This window comes from Moschus berezovskii, chromosome 6 (genome assembly GCF_049115385.1).
Source record: "Moschus berezovskii isolate FMDL1 chromosome 6, NW_MosBer_1.0, whole genome shotgun sequence".
In the NCBI taxonomy this organism is placed as follows: Eukaryota; Metazoa; Chordata; class Mammalia; order Artiodactyla; family Moschidae; genus Moschus; species Moschus berezovskii.
Genome location: NC_142465.1, coordinates 4,974,442 through 4,998,479, shown reverse-complemented (window position 1 = coordinate 4,998,479; position 24,038 = coordinate 4,974,442). Strand labels below are relative to the sequence as shown.

The following is a 24,038-nucleotide window of genomic DNA, read 5'->3' as shown; positions in this document are numbered from 1 at the left end:
AGTTTCTGTCTGTGCATTCCTGGAAAACGGAATGACATAAGTCAAATGGCAAGTGAGCAGGTGGCAGGAGAGTGTGAGAGCAGACACACAAACCGGGGCCAGTGGCGAGGCCCTCAGTGATGCATTTTCAGGCTCAGGACAAGTCCCAGACAAACTCAGGTCACACCGCATCGTATTTATCTGGCAATACCCTGTTAACCCAGTTTTTAGGAAAAGTATTGAATCCAGAACTAAGGCTAAAAGATTGCCCTATACCTTCTGAAAAACACACCCGAGCCTCGTCTAACAGGCACACCTGTGTACCAGGTTACCTGCTTCTCTGGACCACCAGCGTCAGCAGTACCTGGGATCTCATCAGAAATGCCAGATTTCAGGCCCCATTCCAGACCGAGTTGCCCAGAGTCTTCCTTGTAATGAGATCTCTAGGTTATTTTATACACATTACCATTTGAAAAGCACCGATAGAGGGAATACACCCTTTGTCTGTCTTCCTATTTATATTGATTGAGGCCCAGATGCCATAAGTCAGGTGTCAATTTGGTGAAGATTGATAAATTTCAAGTTATTTTTGTCCACTAGACATGCAAATGATTTCTGCCTGGTAGAAAAGATGACTTCAAGGTTACTATTCTTTGCTCCACAGAACAGAAAACATTTTGCACCTTGTTCCAGAATTCCTTCTCTCAGGGACAAGAGAGTCTCAGTCTCTGAAGTTCTTTTCTAAGTGAAATTTACCATTTTGCTTTTACCTCATGAGTGAGTTAAATAAATCGTCAACACATACTCAGCACATATGTATGACAGTCATGCTTATGACCGTTTAAAGCTGTAATTCAAAACCAGTCACCTCTCAACAGCAGTAAGATATATATTTCTAGTGAACACAGTAATAGCCGTCTTTTCTTGGGAAAAATAGCCAGTTGTCCAGTAAGTGGTAATTGAGTATGTCCAATATGAAATAAAGATGAATCCAGCATGGGCTGGTCCCTCTGCATGGTATAATATAATGTATAATCCAACTTTCAATACAAGGGCTGGCAACTGAGAGCCTATAGTTCTGTTTTAGCTTGCAAAAAAAGATTTGTAGTCAAAGAATATTTTGTTTTATTTTTATTTTTGGATGTGAAGGCTTTTAGGTATAAGATGTATTCTCTAGTTCTCCGCAGGCTCCAATACTCCTTATTATCCTATATCAGGCTATTTCAGACATCCTTGCTACTATCTGGTTCCTGAAGGCATTTAAGTTTACAGCCCTTAAAGAAGACACTAATCTATTAAACCCATGTAAACCATTTCCTACTGTAGGAAATGGCTGGTCTGAAAATTACAGCACACGCTAGGCAGGCATTATTGGGAATATTTTTGCATATCTATCATGCACAGACCCTGGACAGCTATGATGAGTATGAAAAGAGTAACGCTGCCAAATCCAGTGACCTTATTCATTATCTACCAGAGGGCAAATTATTTACAGGTATAACAGTGCATTTCAAATACAGTTACTGAGCATCATCATCAATTTATTCAGATACAAAAGAGTTTCATTTAAACGGTTCTCAGGGAGCTGCAACCATTGCCCACATAAAACAGCAGACATAGCTTCATTCTCAAAAATGAGCATTATTAAAATGTCAAAATAAATATCATGCAGAAATGTAGCAAAAAGAGGCAGTAGCTATAGGCAATAACCTGGCCCCTCTGAAATCACACCCAGAAGTTCAGAAGCAGCTTTGAACAAAATAAGAGTTTGGCGGCATGGCGGCATCCACCAGGCTTAGCAGAGGTTGCTTTCTTCCTTAGATGGATTTGTTGAGGGCACATCACGGAAAGTTATTAAGTATCTACTTTTACCAGGCATGACTCTCTCTCTCCTAAGTGCTTAAATTCACTAAACAAGGAAAGGGAGGCAGTATATAAACAGAGTCATTAATAACATAAATCTTACCTAGAGTGAAAGAATAATATGGGCTGTCTCATTTTTCTGCATAAACAGTGATTTCTGCGCTTTTCCATTTGTCCTCTCTATGGATTTTTCTCCTTTGGTACATCTCATCTCTCATTTTGTTCTAATACTTTTTCAGGAGACTTAATGGAAACTACTTGGAGGAAATCAGCTAATAACACCTCCATTTCTCATCTGGACAGCTAAGAGGCCTCACTAACCACCACTCTTCCCCCACCATTGGTCTTTTTATCCCTCTCATTGAGGCCTTACCTCTTAATCTCTTAGTCCTTGCAACAGAATCATTAAATTGAGCTTCTAGCTTCAGCATATGGCTTGACAGTCCTTAATATGTGTGCCATCCAATAGGTTATTTATTCCCAAGTTTACTATGAACTTGCCTAGCTGGAATCTGTTTTCTTTCAAGCCAGATTCCAGCAGTTTTCAATTCCCTTTGTTTTTAACTGAGGGATAAGATGTGGTTTTGGAAGTCAATGGCAGTACAGTATTATTTCAGCACAAAACATCGCTAGCCTCCTCACACTGGGAGTCTGTCTTCCTCTATATTCCCCCCATCATGTGGGTAAAGCTTTCCAAATATTTCCTTGGTCCACAAAATACTTTTCAAAGTAAGTCTATAAAATTGAGAAAAATGGAACTGCAAGGCTTGTGAGAGACAGAAAATCAAAGAGAGTTGCTCATGCAAGATCTGCTAAAGCAAGGTCAGGAAAAGAGGAGGAGATCGGGCCCCAACTCTCCACTGTGTTTAAAGAAACTCATAATCTTTAAGTTGAAGTCTTTTGAAAGCTGATGGTCTCCTTGGTTTTTGTAACAGTCAAAGCCACTATGAGGCTCCAGACTTATTCTCTCCCTCGAGAGGCTCTTGATCCTCCCTAACCTGACTCTGCACCCCAGTCTCCAACAGTGAGCTCAGAACTCAGACACACTTAAAAGACTTAGATTTACTTCTACTATGTATCTGCTTATGTATATGAATGAAATCTAACACTGACTCGGGGTTTACTGTATTTTTGTGTACTGGATCATGAGTTCTTTGAAGTAAGTACTACTTCTTTGCCTTTCCCCTCTTCCCACCCATGGAACCTGGGATTCTTTAGCCACTTAAAGAGTATCTGTTGACTTGAATTGGCTTCTGCAGAAAAGTGGTATCTTCTAGGCAAAGAACAATTGAAAAAGAGGAAGAAAGAGAACAAGAGAAACATGATCAGTGATCTCTAATAGATGGAATTGTTTCTGGCCACTGGAACTAAAGCAATCCATGGCCAAGGATAATGGAACCATGCAAAGGAGTGTAAGTTCCAAAGGAAAACTTATTCTACAAATTCACTGGCCCTAGTGAAAAAGGTTTCAAGCTTCAATTGTTGGTTTTACATTGCAAGTGTAAAAACAGAAACAAAGACGACTGCCCCCTCACAAATACCCAGAACCTATGAGTTTGCCATCTATGCAGACATGGAGTGTGGATAGGGAAATCCATGAATTATCCAGGTAGGCCCCACATTAGCCCTTAGAAGCAACAGTCGATGAGAGGAGAGAGAGATGCAACATGGCCATGTTGATGGTGGATGAAGGGGCCACGAGCCAAGGAATGCAGGCAGCCTTTAGCAGCGGGAAACAGGCCAGGAAACTGATCCCGCCCCAGAGCCTCCAGAGAGTGGCACAGCCCTGCTGACACCTCCTCTTAGCCCAGTGAGAAGTGTGTCAGACTTCTAACTCTATGAAACTGCAAGATAACACATTTATACTGTTTTAGATGAGGAGTAATTTGTTCGTTGTAGTGACAGAAAAGGTGATCCTTGGTTTCAGCATGGTCCTCTAAACTGGTGAGCAGGCCTTCCCTGTCAAGCCTCCAAACCAGAGCGATTTCTTCTAAATGAAACCATCCTTCAACTCCTCCTTTCCCCCTCCCACCTTTCAAGACTCAGCACAAGTTTCTCTCCTCTGACAAGTTTAGTTTTATCTGTATAGTCTATGACTTTCTGAAAGGTGAGGATCCTGTCATACTCTTCGTAAATGTTAGTTTGAAAGATGGAATTAATTAATCATCATTCAATGGAAGAGAAAATAAAACTGTTTTATTGTCACTGCTTTTAAGAAATAAATTAGATCACTCACTAGGATCCACCTACATTCACATCCATGAAGTCCTACCTCACTCCTTCTCCTCCTCTCTTTGGACACAGATACACACACACACACACACACCCTTGTAGGGTTGACTCCTAGTTTGCAGCTGTTCGGAATAAGACAAGCAAGCAAACCATCCATCTCTAATCAAGCGTATAAGCTACAGAGGTCAAAGGCTGAAACCAGAAAATTTCAAGGAATTTGCAGGGCACAATAAAGTTCTGAAATATAGCATTTAAAGCCAGAGCTATGGTTTGAGAATTAAGTAACAGGACTTATGGTGCGGTGGTTTTAAAATACATCTACAGGGCTTCCCTGGCGGCTCAGGGGTAAAGAACCACTGACCAATACTGGAGACATGAATTCAATCCCTGATCTTGGAAGACTCCACATGATGCAGAGCAACTAACCCCACGCGTCACAACTACTCTTCCCACCTGACTTAGAGCCCATGCTCCACAACAAGAAAAGCCTCCACAATAAGAAACCCATGGACCGCAACTAGCGGGCAGCCCCTGCTCGCCACCACTAGAGAAGGCCCACGCAACAGCAAAGACCCAGCACAACTATAAACAAATAAAATAAAATACACCAACAAACACTCTGATGAGCCTTTCTCCAAACAACAGAGGTGAATTGTCCTACCTTTGAGCATGCACTGGAGGGAGCACCATCTAATGAACAGAGCGCGGCTGATGTGACCAGCACGTGATCGAGTCACCAAAGGCATTACACCTTCCTCCCGCAAGGCCCACCCTGAACCGGAGGGTGGGCACAGCGGGGGAGGAGAGGGCGGGACGAGTGGGGAAAGTAGCGCTGGCATACAGACAGCGTCGTGTGCATCGCGCCATTGCGTTCATACACGACCACCTGTGGGGGAGAGCTAGCGGGAGCTGCTGTGTCATACGGGGAGCTCTGAGCGGCCGGGAGGGCGGGATGCGGGGAGGGGACCTGTGCATGATTATGACCGATTTGCATTGTTGTACTGCAGAACCATCACTTCATGGGAAATAGATGGAAAAACAGTGGAAACAGTGTCAGACTTTATTTTTGGAGGCTCCAAAATCACTGCAGATGTTGACTGCAGCCAGGAAAGTAAAAGTCGCTTACTCCTTGGAAGGAAAGTTATGACCAACCTTGATAGTATATTAAAAAGCAGAGACATTACTTTGCCAACAAAGGTCCGTCTAGTCAAGGCTATGGTGTTTCCCGTGGTCATGTATGGATGTGAGAGTTGGACTCTGAAGAAAGCTGATCGCCCAAGAATTAATGCTTTTGAACTGTGGTGTTGGAGAAGACTCTTGAGAGTCCCTTGGACTGCAAGGAGATCCAACCAGTCCATTCTAAAGGAGATCAGTCCTGGGTGTTCATTGGAAGGACTGATGCTAAAGCTGAAACTGCAATACTTTGGCCACCTCATGTGACGAGTTGACTCACTGGAAAAGACTCTGATGCTGGGAAAGGTTGGGGCGGGAGGAGAAGGGGACGACCAAGAATGAGATAGCTGGATGGCATCACCGACTCTGCGGACATGAGTTTGGGTGAACTCCGGGAGTTGGTGATGAACAGGGAGGCCTGGCGTGCTGTGATTCATGGGGTCGCGGAGAGTCGGACACGACTGAGCGACTGAACTGAACTGCAGAAACCAACACACCACGGTAAAGGAATTTGCCTCCAATTAAAAACTAAATTCGAAAATCAGCCGTCTCTGTCTCCTCCCTTTTCTCCCTTTCTTCCCCTCTCCCTCTCCCCTTCCTCTCTCCCTCTCTCTCTTCGGAAGGAAGCCAGTTGCCAATATCCACACGGCTGAGCCATCTTGGGAGAACATTCCCAAATCTGAAGACATCTATAGGTCCAGCCCACATCTTAACAGAAACAACAGAGAGTCCCTGAGCCAAAACCACTCAGTTAAGCTGCTTCCAAATCTCCAAACACAGAAAGGATGAGATAACAAATGTTCATTGTTTTGAGCCACCAAGTTTTGGGATTACTTGTTACATAGTAATAGATAACCAAAATACATGAGATACAATTCCTAGAACAGAGGCTACAAAGTGGAAGAACAGACCCCAATTCAAATATATTTTCCTCAGCTCATAATGGTAGATTTTTTTTTCATGAGCTAAAATTTTTAAATCATTAAATCTCACTTAGAAACCTAGAGATTTCCAATCTCTCTCAAATTTAGAAGATCCAGCAACACAAAGGCCTACATTCCCATCTGGCAGCTTCTGCTGTAAAAGACACACACTCTTCTGAGCTCACAGCAGCCCCCACCAACCTCTGTTCATCGCCACACTGGCACCAGCAGCGTGGCTATTCCACTATTTCTCTTCGAGCAGAATAATATTTCTTGGTTTCTATCTCTATCAAAATTAGGAAACAACAGATATACTGAAAGGGCTTTGCATCTTAAGAAATCTAGGAGACCGTTTATTTCCTGGTGGGAGTGGAGAATACTCCTGCATGCCTAGTATGTCACCAATGTGTGTCTGTCAAACACACAATTTAGGATCCTATTTTTCCTTCCTCCAGTAGCTTTGCTCATTGTTGTCAACAGACTCAACAGACAAAGTCTGAAAAACAAAGTCAACAGATTTTGCTCATTGTTGTCCCCTGTAGGTGAGTTTGTTACGCTGGCTTCTCCATATGAGGCTAGGATAAAGCACATGAGTTTGCTGGATCTGGCTCTTTGGCAGCTTAAAGGTAGCTGCCAACCTTACACCTTTCCTCTCATATGACTTGTTTTGCAAAGAACCTTGCTGAGATCACAGTATCTATTCAATCTTTCTCTGGTTTTGTACTTATAGTAATTGTTTAGCATGAGCTGCTTAATGCTGGCTCAAATTGAGTCTGAAAAACCCATACTGACTAGTCAGAAATAATCCCAAGAACAACTGGATGCACGTTAAGTCGCTTCAGTCATGTCCGACTCTTTGTGACCCCATGGACTGTAGCCCACCAGGCTCCTCTGTCCATGGGATTCTCCAGGCAAGAATACTGGAGGGGGTTGCCATGCCCTCCTCCAGGGGATCTTCCTGACCCAGGGACCAAACCCATGTCTCATGTCTCCTAAGCACAACTCCTACTTAAATGCATACTTTTCACTAGGACAAACAATTCTAGAAAATAAACACTGAACTGGTGTTTAGCACCAGGTGGCGCTGATGGTAAAGAACCTGCCTGCCGATGCAGGATCCTAATCCTCTAAGAGATGAGGGTTCAATCCCTGGGTTGGGAAGCTACCCTGGAGAAGGACATGACAACCCACTCCAGTATTCTTGCCTGAAGAAATCCCACGGACAGAGGAACCTGGCGGGCTACAGTCCATGGGGTCATAAGGAGTTGGACATGACTGAAGCAACTTAGCAGCAGCAGCAGCACAAGAGCCAGCAAACGCCAAATTCAGCCCACTGCCAGCTTTTATACATAAAGTTTTATTGAAACCCAACCACACATTCATTTACACACTGTCTGTGGCTGCTTTTACACCATACTAGCTGAGCTAAGCAGTTATGAAAGAGACCTCATGACCTATAAATCTAAAACAGTTACTATCAAGCTAGCCCCTGAATGAGAAGGATGAAATACAAAGATTTTGACAGTTAATAAACCAAGTACCCATTGTTCTACAAAGGAACACACATGGGGGAAAATAAAGTTGCCATGCCATCTCCAGAATGTTTCCCTATGATTCATAGAACCTCTAAAGCTTTCGTCATCTTACAAGCAGACGCAAACAGAATGGGTTTCAGGCTGAAAAGGAACTCACTGTGGCTAGTTTCTGAACATCTTCATCCGATGCTCCCAGAGATGCCAGGCCTATTTCTTGTGAAAACTGAGCAAATTTAGGATCCGCAAGCAGAGGGACATGTCCCAGGAGTTCATGACATGTGTCTCTGACAAGAAAAACATCACAGAGAAATGTTAGATGAATTAAATTTTCACTGGTAGAAAAAGACCTAAATTCTAAATATAACTTTGTTACTATAATTAATTACTGTTACTGTTTTACCAATCCTAAGATTTTTTATCACATTTTAACAACTGAAATCCATATGCATCCTACAACAAATGGCATCTTAAATTATATGATATACAGTACTTTAATATTTTTCTATTAATATTAAAATACCTACTATTTTCAAGTAGTAGATATTTGGCAGTAGTAGATACTTGGCATTTTATCATATGCCAAGCATGTGTTAAGTGTTTTGTTACATACATTGTCTCTTTTAATATTCAGAAGAAACTAGAATTAAACTAACTTATAGTGCAACATTCTATAGATCATGAGTGGGCAAGCTGAAGCTGTTGGCCAAATCTAGTCAACTGCCTATTTCTGTAAAGTTTTATTGGAACACAGCCATGCCTATTCATTGATGTACTGTGTATGGCTCCTTTTCACTAAAACAGCAGAGTTGAGTAGTTGTCACTGAGATCATACGGCCCACAAAGCCTAAAATATTTACTAGATGGCTCTTTACTGAAAAAAGGTTGACTCTTGCCAAAAAACAGTGATAAAGCCAAAATCTGAATCCAGCTTATCACGATTTCTAAGCTCTTGCTCTCAACCCTTAAGTCACATTGCATCTCAAGTTACACTTTTCTGGCACTGGGAAAGAGCAGAGGACCATACTGTATCAAGCGGCTCTTCCCATAGCCTGTAACACAAGCAACTTCCTGGAGCCTTCACAATGGAAGAGCCCCAGTCCTCTGCCTTGTCCAGCCTGAACTGGGTCATAACAGAAGTTTAGATCCTCTCTCACTTGCCTGGGCTTCCACTTGGAGCCAGATGACCAGGGAAAGGCAGGTATGTGCCGCAATGAAACAACCTGTTTCCTGATACCAAACAATACTGCAGTGCTTTCCCCTGTGATTCTCTGGGAATGAGTCAAAAGGCAGACCATATTTCATTTTCTTGACAAAACTAATGAGCCAGGTAGTAACTGAAAGATGTTTCCTGATATGGCCTGGCCTTCTCGTAAGTGTTATTACTTCAAATAGAAGGTACAACATACATGCCAGGCGCTGCCACCATTTACACAGGTATAAAGTAAGCCAGAGGGTTATGAGGTTGAGGCAAGGGAATGGTGGTCAGGGGAGATGATGGATACCAATGTAAAACAGATGGCATTCCTCAGTCAAAACACCTCGTTTCCACAACTCAAACCACATGTCCAGCCCTGGCCAACCACTTCCCAGATACATCAGGTTGAGAGGACAGCCAAACGTGAATGTGTGGACACAATACCAAAAGAAAATCCAAATTCATTCTCCATCAACTATGTGCCGAGAGTCTCCTTTTTGCACAGAAATTGAATTTGTGGGAAAGACTGTGGCGGTTACTCTCCAATCACACAGCTTAAGGCAGACAATCAGACTCACTGGGCTTTAGTGCATAAGAGGAATTTAAATGTTATCAGAACCCCTTACTTCGCCTATAAAGTTAGAGACAGAAGGAGGAAAGGAAGAAAGCTAACGTGCAGTAGGCTCCTGTTCTGTGCTGAGTACGATGCTAAGCGTTTTCATATGCCACTAATTTCATCTTCACTTCCAAAGAAGTCTTATTAATGTGAGAAGTCTTTCTAATGTGAGACCAGGATAGGTCATGGTTACTGTGGTGGTGGATTTTTGGTGCAAAACTGGATTCACTTTTGAGTTTGTTAAATGCTTGATGAGGACAGTCTTCTATTAATACCTGCCGAGGTACCAATGGAGTCCAAACACTTACAGGTAGAAGGGAAAGTGAAAAGTAGCAGTTAAAAAAGAATGAAGGAAAATGTGAGAGATCCAAAGCCTTTAAGGAGTCAATTCTCTGTGGTAGAAAAGCAGCTCATCTTTGCATGAAATGTTCCCTTGGTATCTCTAATTTTCTTGAAAAGATCTCTTGTTTTTCCTATTCTGTTGTTTTCCTCTATTTCTTTGCACTGATCGCTGAGGAAGGCTTTCTTATCTCTCCTTGCTATTCTTTGGAACTCTGCATTCAGATGCTCATATCTTTCCTTTCCTCCTTTGCTTTTCGTTTCTCTTCTTTTCACAGCTATTTGTAAGGCCTCCTCAGACAGCCATTTTGCTTTTTTGCCTTTCTCTTCCATGGGGATGGTCTTGGTCCCTGTCTCCTGTACAATGTCACGAACCTCTGTGCACAGTTCATCAGGCACTCTATCTATCAGATCTAGTCCCTTAAATCTATTTCTCACTTCCACTGTATAATCATAAGGGATTTGATTTAGGTCATATCTGAATGGTCTAGTGGTTTTCCCTACTTTCTTCAATTTAAGTCTGAATTGGGCAATAAGGAGTTCATGATCTGAGCCACAGTCAGCTCCTGGTCTTGTTTTCGCTAACTGTATAGAGCTTCTCCATCTTTGGCTGCAAAGAATATAATCAGTCCGATTTCGGTGTTGACCATCTGGTGATGTCCATGTGTAGTGTCTTCTCTTGTGTTGTTGGAAGAGGGTGTTTGCTATGACCAGTGCGTTCTCTTAGCAAAACTCTATTAGCCTTTGCCCTGCTTCATTCCATGCTCCAAGGCTAAATTTGCCTGTTACTCCAGGTGTTTCTTGACTTCCTACTTTTGCATTCCAGTCCCCTATAATGAAAAGGACATCTTTTTTGGGTGTTAGTTCTAAAAGGTCTTGCAGGTCTTCATAGAACCACTCAACCTCGGCTTCTTCAGCGTTACTGGTTGGGGCATAGGCTTGGATTACTGTAATATTGAATTGTTTGCCTTGGAAACGAACAGAGATTCATTCTGTCATTTATAAGATTGCATCCAAGTACTGCATTTTGGACTCTTTTCTTGACCATGATGGCTACTCCATTTCTTCTAAGGGATTCCTGCCCACAGTAGTAGATATAATGGTCATCTGAGTTAAATTCACCCATTCCAGTCCATTTGAGTTCACTGATTCCTAGAATGTCTACGTTCACCTTGCCATCTCCTGTTTGACCACTTCCAATTTGCCTTGATTCATGGACCTAACATTCCAGGTTCCTATGCAATATTGCTCTTTACAGCACCGGACCTCGCTTCTATCACTGGTCACATCTACAACTGGGTATTGGTTTTGCTTTGGCTCCATCCCTTCATTCCTTCTGGACTTATTTCTCCACTGATCTCCAGTAGCATACTGGGCACCTACCGACCTGGGGAATTCCTCATTCAGTATCTTATCATTTTGCCATTTGATACTGTTCATGGGGTTCTCAAGGCAAGCATACTGAAGTGATTTGCCATTCCCTTCTCCAGTGGACCACATTCCAAATCGGAAAACGAGTATGTCAAGGTTGTATATTGTCACCCTGCTTATTTAACTTATATGCAGAGTACATCATGAGGAACGCTGGGCTGGAAGAAGCACAAGCTGGAATCAAGATTGCTGGGAGAAATATCAATAACCTCAGATATGCAGATGACACCACCCTTATGGCGAAAGTGAAGAGGAACTCAAAAGCCTCTTGATGAAAGTGAAAGAGGAGAGTGAAAAGGTTGGCTTGAAGCTCAACATTCGGAAAACAAAGATCATGGCATCTGGTCCCATCACTTCATGGGAAATAGATGGGAAAACAGTGGAAACAGGGTCAGACTTTGTTTTTTTGGGCTCTAAAATCACTGCAGATGCTGATTGCAGCCATGAAATTAAAAGACGCTTGCTCCTTGGAAGGAAAGTTATGACCAACCTAGATAGCACATTAAAAAGCAGAGAGATTACTTTGCCAACCAAGGTCCGTCTAGTCAAGGCTATGGTTTTTCCCGTGGTCATGTATGGATGTGAGATTTGGACTGTGAAGAAAGCTGATCGCCGAAGAATTGATGCTTTTGAACTGTGGTGTTGGACAAGACTCTTGAGAGTCCCTTGGACTGCAAGGAGATCCAACCAGTCCATTCTAAAGGAGATCAGTCCTGGGTGTTCACTGGAAGGGCTGATGTTAAAGCTGAAACTGCAATACTTGGGCCACCTCATGCGACGAGTTGACTCACTGGAAAAGACTCTGATGCTGGGAGGGATTGGGGGCAGGAGGAGAAGGGGACGACAGAGAATGAGATGGCTGGATGGCATCACCGACTCTGTGGACATGAGTTTGAGTGAACTCAGGGAGTTGGTGATGGACAGGGAGGCCTGGCGTGCTGTGATTCATGGGTCGCAGAGAGTCGGACACGACTGATCGACTGAACTGAGCTGAACTGAACTGAGAAAAGGAGCTGTCATCTGGGTTTCAAGTTAAGGTGTCATTATCAGAAACATAACTCAGAGTCAACTTAAGAGTCTTTAATAGCATTACAATGATAAGGTAATCCAACCATATATAGAAGAGAAAAGAAATTAAAATTTGAAAGAAAAAAATCATACAACACAGCAGAATAAGTTATATTGTTTCATTAAGAATGAAAGCCAGAAGCCAGAAGTCTTTACAGATTTACTAATGAAATACTCTGAATGCCTTTGCTCTGTTCTGAGTGGAACTGATTGCTCTGTTTTTTGCTGGTTTGTACTTTCTTTACTCTCAGTCTCCACATAGAGACCCCTAGAAGAAACTGCTGTTCAGATCAAGTGGAGACGCAGTTTACATAGTAACCCCACTTCTCACTGAGTCAAGGCTCTAAGCACCGAAATTTCAAGATCATAAATAGAGCTGTTATCTTTTTTGACTCTGGTGGAGTATTCTCAGAAGTAAACACTGGATTGGTCTCATTCCAGACTCTTTGGCTAAGGCACATTATGTATGTAGAGAAAGGAAACTGAAGTGCCTGGAAACTCTTCAACCAGCAAAGAGAGATGTTTCATGTTGCTAATTTAAAAGTTGGTATTTTCTTTAGTTTCTCTGAGACCAAAGGACTTGGAAGCTGCATTGACTTCCCACTCAGAGGCTGAAAGAGGTTCCAGACTATTGGGAATCTGAGGGAGAAGGCTGAGCCTTCTCTCCAAACCTTGTATCAATTAAGTTCTATAGGGCTGATATCATGCTATTTCACACTACTTTACAAAGTGCAATCCCTTTTATGTCCGGCAGCTAAAGTAGTTCATGGTCCCAACACTGATTGTGTTATCCACAGCGGGATCCCTGAATATCTAATTATGAACGGGTTTCCGATGTCAGTTCATAACTATTGCCTGATCGTACCGCATCTCTCTTAAAACATTTAATTATCTGGCTATAATTGAACCTGTCAGCACATGCTGCCTTCAATCTCCACATCGGCAAACTTCTCTCTTTTCAACTAGCACCCCTTTGATGCATTTTCGCCTGAATAATGCTTCTCAGAGCCCTTTTCACAAAAGCACTCTGTTCGCTGGAAATATAGGAACTTTCAAAAGTGTTAACACTGTAAAACATCATGTCTCCTTTTGAAAAAGAGAAGAAGAAAAAGAAAAGCTAGAGCTGATATCAGACACTAAACTTTTTGCTGCTCTAAATTGGAATCTTCTCTGATAAGCCCTGTTAGGAGTCTAAAGCTTACAAAAGGACCTGGGCAAAACGCCCCCAGGGAATTCTTAAATCATTTTAAGGAAGTTGTGATCACTGCTGCTGGGAAAAGAAGGATCCTAGTTGTTCAAATTCAAAACAAATCTACATTCTTCTCCGCTTATCAGTCAGCTTTTCAAAGCTGACTCCTGCCTGGTGTTGAACAACTTTTTATTTTTGCTGTAAATTAAAGCTTTTAAGAAGTGAGTGAGCATGCTGCATTTGCTTCCCATCCCCAATCAGCACATCTGTCTTTGAAACCCTATTTTGATAGGTTTTGTTTGTTCTAAATAACACAGAAGCCAACACTTCAGCTAAATCCTGAAGAGAAGGAAAGGAAGATGGGGGTGGGGGAGGGTCGCACTGATGAAAAGAGCAGGAGGATGAGCTGGGAGCCAAAATAGTGTATTTTTTTTTTGGCTTTCAGACAACATTTGGTGGGTGACTGTAAGTAATCTGGGATAACACAGTGGGACACATCGAGAGGGGTGGGGGTGACTTTGTTTTCACTTCACTAAAGAGATAATAACAGGAATTAATTTGGTATTGAGGCAATTTTTCTCCGTTCTCATTTTAGAGCCACATACAGAATTTCTGTAGTTTTAAAATAGCAGACTGTAAAATCTGGCCCAAATCAGACTTTAGGCAGCTCTTATGATCACTCCTTCTTATGTCCCTGTCAGAGCACAGATACGGGGCCCTCTTTTCATGAAGCTGAGCATCTGGATATTGCCCTTGCGGAAATCTTTCCTTTTTTCCCCCTAGGAATCATTACTCTTCTTCACAACAATTCTTCTGAGACGGGCAAAAGATATTACAGTTAATTTTTTTAATTTAATTCAAGAAGCATTTATTGTATAGCTATTAAGTATCAAGTACTATGTTAGGAACTGAGGCTTAAAAGTAAATAAGACAAAATCCTAGGATAACTCTTAGCAAAAGTCACCTCATGGTTCCATAAACAGCAAGTACTAACTTTCCTGATCCAGTAAAAAAAAAAAAAAAATCATTTCCAGTTCTTCAAGTAGCACAAAAGAGCTTCAGGGGAAATCTGTACTTACGTCTCCTGTTCCCCATCATCTTAAATATTTCTTATTTCCTGAATAAAAAGAGATTTCTAACTCTTCCCCTGTCTGCTCCCCCTCCCCAAATTGTCACTAGATATTAGGGTAGCAATGTAACATAATGGTTATCAGTTTATAATCTGGAGTCAAACAAGCCCATGTTACACGTTCCTGTGCTGACAAAGTGACTTAGAGCAGCGTGGTGCAAGAGGGTTTCCTGCAATGACGGGAATATTCTGTATCTGCATCACCCAACACGGCAGCCACTTGTTACAGGTGACTACTGAACATCTTAGACGTGACCAGCACTACTGAGGAACTAAGCTCATGGCTCTATTTCATTTTCATTAATAAACTTAAATAGTCACATCTCTACCACATTCGACAGCGCAGATGTATTGTTTGTTCATCTATAAACTGGAGGTTATAAGGGTCCTTATCTCATGGAGTTCTTAGGTTTTGTCCTTTTTGAATCTATTTTATCACTTCAACAAGCAACAGTAAGTTTCTCCAGGACAGAGGACATGCCATGTTCATTTTCAGGTTCCTGGTGCATAGGAAAGCCAGGCACATATTAGATGTTCAGCAACTGCTTTCTGACCTTAACAGAGTAAAGCAAAGATGGTGGGCCCTACTGCACCACAGACAGGTAAATCCACAGGAACCCCGAGCATAGTTTTCCTAATCTCCAAGGTATCATAAGGGTTCTGGACTTGATCTTGGTTGCGCTATTTTCTAGTCAACTGTCCTGATGCTGAAGCTCTAATACTTTGGCCACAGGATGCAAAGAGTTGACTCATCGGAAAAGACCCTGCTGCTGGGAAAGACTGAGGGCAGGAGGAGAAGGGGACGACAGAGGATGAGGTGGCTGGATGGCATCACTGACTCAATGGACATGAGTTTGAGCAAGCTCTGGGAGATAGAAAAGGATAGGGAAGCCTAGCATGCTGTAGTCCATGGGGTCACAAAGAGCTGGACACGATTTAGGAACCAAACAGCAAGTCATGCGTACACAGGGGAATGACCTGGCTTCACTGATCTCTGGAATTACCATCTGTAAAATGGCGACAATCCTGCCTACATCATAGCCACAAGCAGAATGACACGAGCTGACTGGGGAACTGTCGGATCTCTTTTTCCTTCTCTCTCGCGGGGGCTTCTCTACCTGTTTCTCTACACAGTCGTGAAGAGTTACAATCAGTGAAGAGGTACAAGTTTACCTCTTCCTTGCCTAAAATTCACTCGCTTTGAATTTGTTCTGAATGTGCAATCTTAAAAAGCAAATATTCCTTAAAAAACTTTTCCCAGATCATCTCCATCTTCCACGCCTGAAGGTACATGAATGAGCTTCTCCCTATGACCCAGCACCGAGGGAGTATGAATTGTGAGTCTGCTGTGGGTTCTTATGAGTGCTAATTTTGGACGACACACACCAAACAAGGAAGGCGAACCTTGGTGGGGGTGGAGTGATAGGGAAAAAAGAAATCCTGCTTTGAATCTGCTGAAATATATACATTCCTACAACTGAAAGGTTTACCCCAGAAAGTCACTACCATTAACAGCCTAAGAGAACAATAGGGCTGCAGCAGGCACTCAGGCACAAGTTTGGTTTTAAAATGCACAGGTTTTAAATAATGTATAGGGTTGTGTAGGGTTGTGGTGGAGTTCATAGAATGTCTATTGTCAGAATGCTCAGAGCTTTGGAGACAAAAAGCTTGCATAAAAATTCCTAGGGCTTATTTTTGCTTTGAGGCACCTCACAAAACTAGACAAAATACAGTGACTGAAAACTTGGGAGGCTGGGTCTAGGAACATGTCCCTGTAACTAAGAGTGACTGGAATGTTTCAAAACACATCAGTCTCCACATGAATTTAAGAGGTGCCAAGGGAAGAGTGGACCTATTTGGTATTTTCTATAAAGCCTTTTTCTCTGCAAAGATCAAAGCTTTACTTCATCAGCCCTCACACAGGGAGGTTAAGTGGTTTGCCAACAGTCACACCGAGAGCTGACAGTGGGGCCTGGACAGCGGGCACGTGGTACATAGGGCCTTCTGCCTCAGGATGCACACAGCGTTCTCCCATCTGCAACAGTGCTCTGGAGTGAGGTGCGTCCCCTCCTGTTCCCTAGGGAAATAAGAGATGCTCCCTTGATAAAGGGGCGCTAACTGGCCCTGCGAAGATCAAAGGAGAGAGTGGGCTCCTGACAAAGCCTGGTAGCCGGATCATCACGGGATGGAACAGCACGGCACAAGACCATCCAGAAGACACATCCAGTACTTAGGGTCCTGACAAAGCAGGGCTGCCAGATTAAAGAAAGAAAGTGTCACTCTCAACTGTCTCATATAAAATTTGTAATTGGAAAATCGAGAAAGAAACTACTCAACTTTAGTACACACACAAGTTTTGAGTTTTCTTCTGGGCTTGTGTGCTAAGTTGCCTCAATCATGTCCGACTCTTTGTGACCCCATGGACTGTAGTCCACCAGCTCCTCTGTCCATGGGATTCTCCAGGCAAGAACACTGGAGTGGGTTGCCACGCCCTCCTCCAGGGGATCTTCCCGACCCAGGGATCAAAGCCACGTCTCTTACGTCTCCTGACATAAGAACCCATATTGGCAGGTGAGTTCTTTAACACTAGTGCCCCCTCATGGGGTTAGCTTAATATAGAACTACGGTTATTCCCACCCATGCTGGCACTACTCCCTGAGTTCAAATCCTAACTCCCCTACTTACCAGCTGTGTGACCTTGAACAAGTTACTTAAGCTTTCTGTGCCTCAATTGCCCCATCCATACATTCAGAATAATAAAAGTAACTCAGAACTTAGAGGGTTGTTGTGAGTACTGAGTTCATCCATTTACAATGCTTAAAATAGTGCCTGGCATATAATAGTTGATATAGACATGTTTGCTGTTAGTAATAATATACACACACATATATATAGCTATATTTAATTGCTTCTGCTGCTATTGTATTTGAACGTATCTATGTTGGAGAATGGAAGGGGTGAAAATACTCCCAGATTTTAGGGCCTGTAACGTTCTACCTGACCCCGGGTGTGTGTTAGTTGCTCAGTCGTGTCCAACTCTTTGCGACCCCATGAACTATAGCCCATCAGGCTCCTCTGTCCATAGAATTCGCCAGGAAAGAACACTGGAGTGGGTTGCCATGCCCTCCTCCAGGGGATCTTCCCGACCCGGGGATCGAACCCAGGTCTCCCGCATTGCAGGCAGATTCTTTACCATCTGAGCCACCAGGGAAGCCCTGGGTATAGCCCAAACCAAATTTCTTCTGAGGGAGGAGATGGTTGCTAAGCTCAGAGTGTAAGCTCCTGGTTAAAACTCAGGAAAGGAAGGCCAGATGGGATCAGCTTTTTGAGAACAAGCCATTCTCTGAGAATCACTGGTGTGATGCTGCTCTGCTATCCTCAACAGCAAAAATGATGACAGAACTGTGGAGGGAGCCAGTTGGCTGGGCAGGAAGCTTGGCATCACACTTGGCAGAGATGAGGCTGATCCGCGGGGGAGGGCAACTTGAAGCTAAACAAGAGCTCACAGGGATGAAGGTTCAACCCTATAAAGCTCTGGCTCATCTTCCCAGCTGACCAGGAAGACCATGCCCAGACTTGACTTCAGCAAGCCCCGATATTAAAAACACCCAGGACAGTCAGGCCTTAAATCAGACAAACTCACAGATCCAGGATGTCTCAGACAGCAAGGAGGGAAAGCTGGGAAGGGAAAGGTCCAGTGAAAGGAATCTGTTTGATTCAGAGAAGGGTAGTCAAGTTTCTAATCAATGTGAAAGCCTATGTCTTCAGCTGCTGATACCGTTAGTTAACAGATGAGGATTAATGTCTGAGCCACAAGAACAGGAGATGCATGACATCTGCCCGTGTTAGAGAGGGTTCTGTTGTAACACACAAGGGCTAAGCATAAAGTTCACTGACTCGGCTTAGATGAAAACCAGCGTTAGAAATAATTCACTTTTATTTTTCTTGTAAAATTGAAACACAGCAGCAATTATAAGAAAAATCACCTGACTGCAAAACCTTTTTTAAACATTAAAACAGTTATATTTTAAAATAACATTAATTGCCCCTGAAATGTTAAACTGTGACAAGAAATATTTTTCTGAATGCAAATGCATTTAGCGATATTATGACAATATACGTTGCAGTGTGAGTCCATGGTGTCATGAATTACTTCCTAGCAGGGAAAGTTTGCTCTCTGCTTTGAAAAGGGACAAATGGGGAAAGAGCAGGACAGACTCACGTCAGCATGTGCTGAATCACCAGTCATCAACACAGCCCTGAATGGGGACTCCCTGACTGAATAAGCTTACACTATGCTGTGCCAAGGATATTTTTGTTACTAGTATATTCACACAACATCTGAAAACAAAATAGAATAAATCTTTTTAAATGTCTTCATTAAAACATTTTTTAAAGGGATTTCTTGTGCAAAAACTGCACTATTACTTTGCCAAGAGCTCTCCTGGAAAGACAGATACTGTACTGGTTTGACCTCTAAGAACTGACGTTGAAGAACGTATGTTATATTGAAAGTGCTGGTCTTCTCCCTGAGCAAAGGAGAAGGCGTCAGAGTGCTGTGCTATGGATCTGTGATTCAACATTGCTCTGGGCAACATTTTAGGTTTCTAAGCTCACCCTGCTTATTTAACTTATATGCAGAGTACATCATGAGGAACGCTGGGCTGGAAGAAGCACAAGCTGGAATCAAGATTGCCGGGAGAAATATCAATAACCTCAGATATGCAGATGATACCACCCTTATGGCAGAAAGTGAAGAGGAACTCAAAAGCCTCTTGATGAAAGTGAAAGAGGAGAGTGAAAAGGTTGGCTTGAAGCTCAACATTCGGAAAACTAAGATCATGGCATCTGGTCCCATCACTTCATGGGAAATAGATGGGGAAATAGTGTCAGACTTTATTTTTTTGGGCTCCAAAATCACTGCAGATGCTGACTGCAGCCATGAAATTAAAAGACGCTTGCTCCTTGGAAGGAAGGTTATGACCAACCTGGATAGTGTATTAAAAAGCAGAGACATTACTTTGCCAACAAAGGTCCATCTAGTCAAGGCTATGGTTTTTACAGTGGTCGTGTATGGATGTGAGAGTTGGACTGTGATGAAAGCTGATCACCGAAGAATCGATGCTGTTGAACTGTGGTGTTGGAGAAGACTCTTGAGAGTCCCCTGGACTGCAAGGAGATCCAACCAGTCCATTCTAAAGGAGATCAATCCTGGGTGTTCATTGGAAGGGCTGATGCTAAAGCTGAAACTCCCATACTTTGGCCACCTCATGCGACGAGTTGACTCACTGGAAAAGACTCTGATGCTGGGAGGGATTGGGGGCAGGAGGAGAAGGGGACGACAGAGAATGAGATGGCTGGATGGCATCACCGACTCTGTGGACGTGAGTTTGAGTGAACTCTGGGAGTTGGTGATGGACAGGGAGGCCTGGTGTTCTGTGATTCATGGGGTCGCAAAGAGTCGGACACGACTGAGCGACTGAATTGAACTGATGCTACAGAACCTTGAACTATCAGGCCACCTCTGGTCTCCATCCAGAAATATAGATGGGTGGGTTTGGCCTCTACTGGAGAAAACAAGACTAGATTATAATGCTTTAGAAAATAGGACCTTCTTGGGACTTCCCTGGTGGTCCAGTGGTTAAGAACCCACCTTGCAATGCAGGGGGCACAGGTTTCATCCCTAGTTGGAGAACTAAGATCCACCTGCCATGGGGCAACTAAGCCCTCGCAGGCAACTACAGAGCCCATGAACCTCAAGAAAGACCTCACATGATGCCAAGATCCCACATAACACAACCAAGTGAATGTTCTGTAAAAAATAATAATAATTTTAAAAAAAGGTCCTTCTTGCTTTACCATCCTTCATTTTCTAGACCTCAGTCAGTCCACACAGCTTCTGAAGAAAAGCAAGAGATCTGGCCCCAGGAGAATACGGTTTTATTAAACCATATTTCTCATTAAAGAGCTCCACATTTCTGGGATACCACTGGCCATCAGGACTACAGATAAAATTGAAAATCATATGGACAGGTATACTTGCACATGCAAATTCAGTGAGCAAGAACTCAACATCACCTGGCAGAAAACACAGGCAAGAAGTCTGTCACAGCTATGAAGAACAGAAGCCACAGACCCCCTAAAAGGAAGTGTCCGGGGAAGAAAAACCAAATGAACTGAAGCAGAACTAGGAAGAAGGGGGATACTTCAGTTCAGTTCAGTTCAGTCGCTCAGTCGTGTCCAACTCTTTGCAACCCCATGAATCGCAGCACACCAGGCCTCCCTGTCCATCACCAACTCCCGGAGTTCACTCAAAGTCACCTCCATCGAGTCGGTGATGCCATCCAGCCATCTCATCCTCTGTCGTCCCCTTCTCCTCCTGCCCCTAATCTCTCCCACCATCAGGATCTTTTCCAATGAGTCAACTCTTCTCATGAGGTGGCCAAAGTATTGGAGCTTCAGCCTCAGCATCAGTCCTTCCAATGAACACGCAGGACTGACCTCCTTTCAGATGGACTGGTTGGATCTCCTTGCTCTCCAAGGGACTCGCAAGAGTCTTCTCCAGCACCACAGTTCAAAAACATCAATTCTTCGGCGCTCAGCTTTCTTCACAGTCCAACTCCCACATCCACACATGCAACAGCTGCAAATCCAAAACGTCTCTGAAAGCGGACATCAGAGATGAGACCAGGACAAGATCCCTCCCTCCAACTCGCCTCTGCCTGCAGTGCGCCCTAGACTCTCCTACGCTGCTTCTCCACCACCCCCTCCAGCAAGAACCTTCTAGAGACAAAACCAGAGATGCCCCCACTGTGCTATCCACTCACGGAGATGCAGACAACACGTCCACACACAGGACAGTCCTGCAGGGACCTACACCAACACTTGCAGATACAATCTCAGAGCATCTCTTCCTTATGTCACAGGTAAGACGTCCACAGAGAACTTCACAGACTGACACTGTTTTTTAAAGGAGGCAAATGAGCTTTCCTGCCTTTAAGGTGAAACTAAATTCAGGGGTTTTTTACCCAAAGGGAGAAATGTCTTCTTAGACCATGTAACATGCAGTTGGGTCACTTTTTCTTTCTATCTCATTTTCATGAAGGGGAGTTGGGAACAACCTTCACATTTCCTTTACCTCCACTCCTTCAGCTTCACAGTGAACAACCAGTTTTGTCATTTGAAACAATGTATATTCTCAAAGCAAAACTGATGAACAGAACAGGCTGCCAGTCCTGGATGTGATTTAGAGAGAAGACTCTTCCAAATGGTCCAAATGGGCGAACTTCAAAGCTTCAACTGATGTCTAAAATTCCACCGTTAACAGCTCATGATTTTACCTGAAGACACTGACTATATAAAAATGACTTATTGATGGAGGGGAGTCCAGCTACAGTTCCTGTTATCAGAGTGAAGCTGCAGGAGGGGGTGGAGGATCTGCAGCCCTGCAGGGGGAGGCGCTCTCAGCACACAGGGCGCCGCCAGACCTCCCCTGGGCCCCTCTCTCCACAGATCTCGGACGGAGCCTGGCACTCTGCGTATGTCTCCCTAATCGGGCACCTCCTGGTAGCAGCGGCATTCGCGGCTCCAGCCCATTTTGGCCTGTTTTCACCCTATATGCCAGGTTTGGGGATCCACTCCAAACTCAGTCTGGATCTTCTTGTTCCTCTGTTGCCTTTGCCAGCTGGCCTGGAGTTAATTACAGTCTGATGAAGGAGACTGACACATGAACAAATAATTACCATGCAGTGCTGTAAGTGCTAAAATAGAAGTAAGGCAAAATGCTACAGGAATATCCAGTACCGCCTGGGAAAGTCTTCACAGGAAAGGCTGCGACTGAGTTTTAATCCTGAGACTTAAAATGATCTCACAAGTCATTCCAGGGCTAATGAACCACCTGTGCAAAGAGATGGAGGCAAGTGCCAGCAGGGCCCCAGGATGGTGAGAAGTCCAGTGTGGCTGGAGCATAAGGTTTTAGAAGGGGCAGAAAGAGAGACAGAAGATGTGATTTGATGATCTCAGACATTTTCCCCCTGAATGTAACAGGCAATCAACAGAGGTTAAACGTGAGAATGCTATACTCACATTGGTGTTTTAGAAAGGGAACAAAGCCTACAGCAACTGTCAGACAGAGTAGCCATGTTAACACGACCTGTCAAATATCTCCTCAAACAGTGGCTCCCACTGGGGAAGATGTTGCCCCCTGGAGACATTTGGCAATGTCTGGAGACAACTTGGGTTATCACATCTGGCAGGGGTGGAAGGCTATGCTTGACATCTAGCAGGTAGAGGCAAGGGATGTTGCTAAACATTCTACAATACACAGGATAGCCTCCCACAACAAAGCATTATTCAGCTCAAAATATCATATCAATACTGCCAAGGTTAAGAAACCCTGCTCTAAAAGATGAGATGGCCAGAGGGTACAAGGTGTCACAGCCCACAGGGACTCCCCAGAGAGGCAAAGAGGATACCAGGAGAGTGTGGGGCTTCTCACAGTTTGTCCTGCCCGCACCTGCAGGTGTGATGCTCACACACCCATGCAACTTGGGGCTCGGCTTCTTTCCCTCGTTCCCCGGAGTGAGAAGGACGCTATTACTGCAAAAACCTTGAATTTGACCCAATTGATTTTTTTTAAGGAAATCGTTTGTAAAATTCAATACTCGATTAGTGACAAAGGTGCTTGCTGATCAAAGCAGGCTGATCAACGAGGTGCAGAATCCCTGCCTGGGGCAGTGCTCCAAGGGAGAAAGAGCCAGAACACAGCCTCCCTTTGGGCAGAATCAGTGACCTTTCAGTCCAAGTAGAAATGCATGTAAAAGCAGCTCCTCCCTCCTCTTCCTTTTTTTTTTTTAACTGTTCAGCTAAAAAATTTGGAGTCCCTGATTCTCCAGGACTCTCTCCTTTACTGTCCCCCAGGCCAGAACACTCCCCAGGGGACAAACCCAAATTGCCGCTGCCATTTTAAATTCAAGTCCCAGTTCCTGGTGGGCTTAGAGACACTGGAGTTTTAAAATGTAAAATGGTACAACAAGCCATGCTTGAAGCCCAGTAATGTACTGGGAGTGGGGATATCAAAATACGTTCTACCCAGACCAAAAAGGAAAACAAAGGTTTTCGGATAATGTATTTTGCTGCTTTCACCCTCTTTGCTGCAGCTTTGGGGCTCACCTTCGCCTCATTAGCGCTGCCTCCACCACAACAGTTCAGCAGCTGGAAGCAGGGTACAAGCACACAGGAGTCAAGCTGAACTCTGCAGATTGGAGAAACTGCCCTCTTGTTGGTTCTCAATTGAGGAAATGGGATTGCATTTAAAAGGCAATGCCTGTGAAAGTGCTTGGGCAGTGTTAGGTAGTTAGAATAGGA

General features: G+C 43.7%; 1 protein-coding gene across 1 annotated transcript in view; it reads right to left on the bottom strand.

Annotated features, from left to right (window-relative positions):
- Window positions 1-24,038, bottom strand: part of TPH2 (tryptophan hydroxylase 2) — a 108,236-nt gene that overhangs the window by 42,714 nt on the left and 41,484 nt on the right. The window contains exon 8 of the mRNA XM_055395169.2: window positions 7,863-7,989. Within this exon, the coding sequence (XP_055251144.1) occupies window positions 7,863-7,989 (127 nt within the window). The remainder of the gene's footprint in view (window positions 1-7,862; window positions 7,990-24,038) is intronic.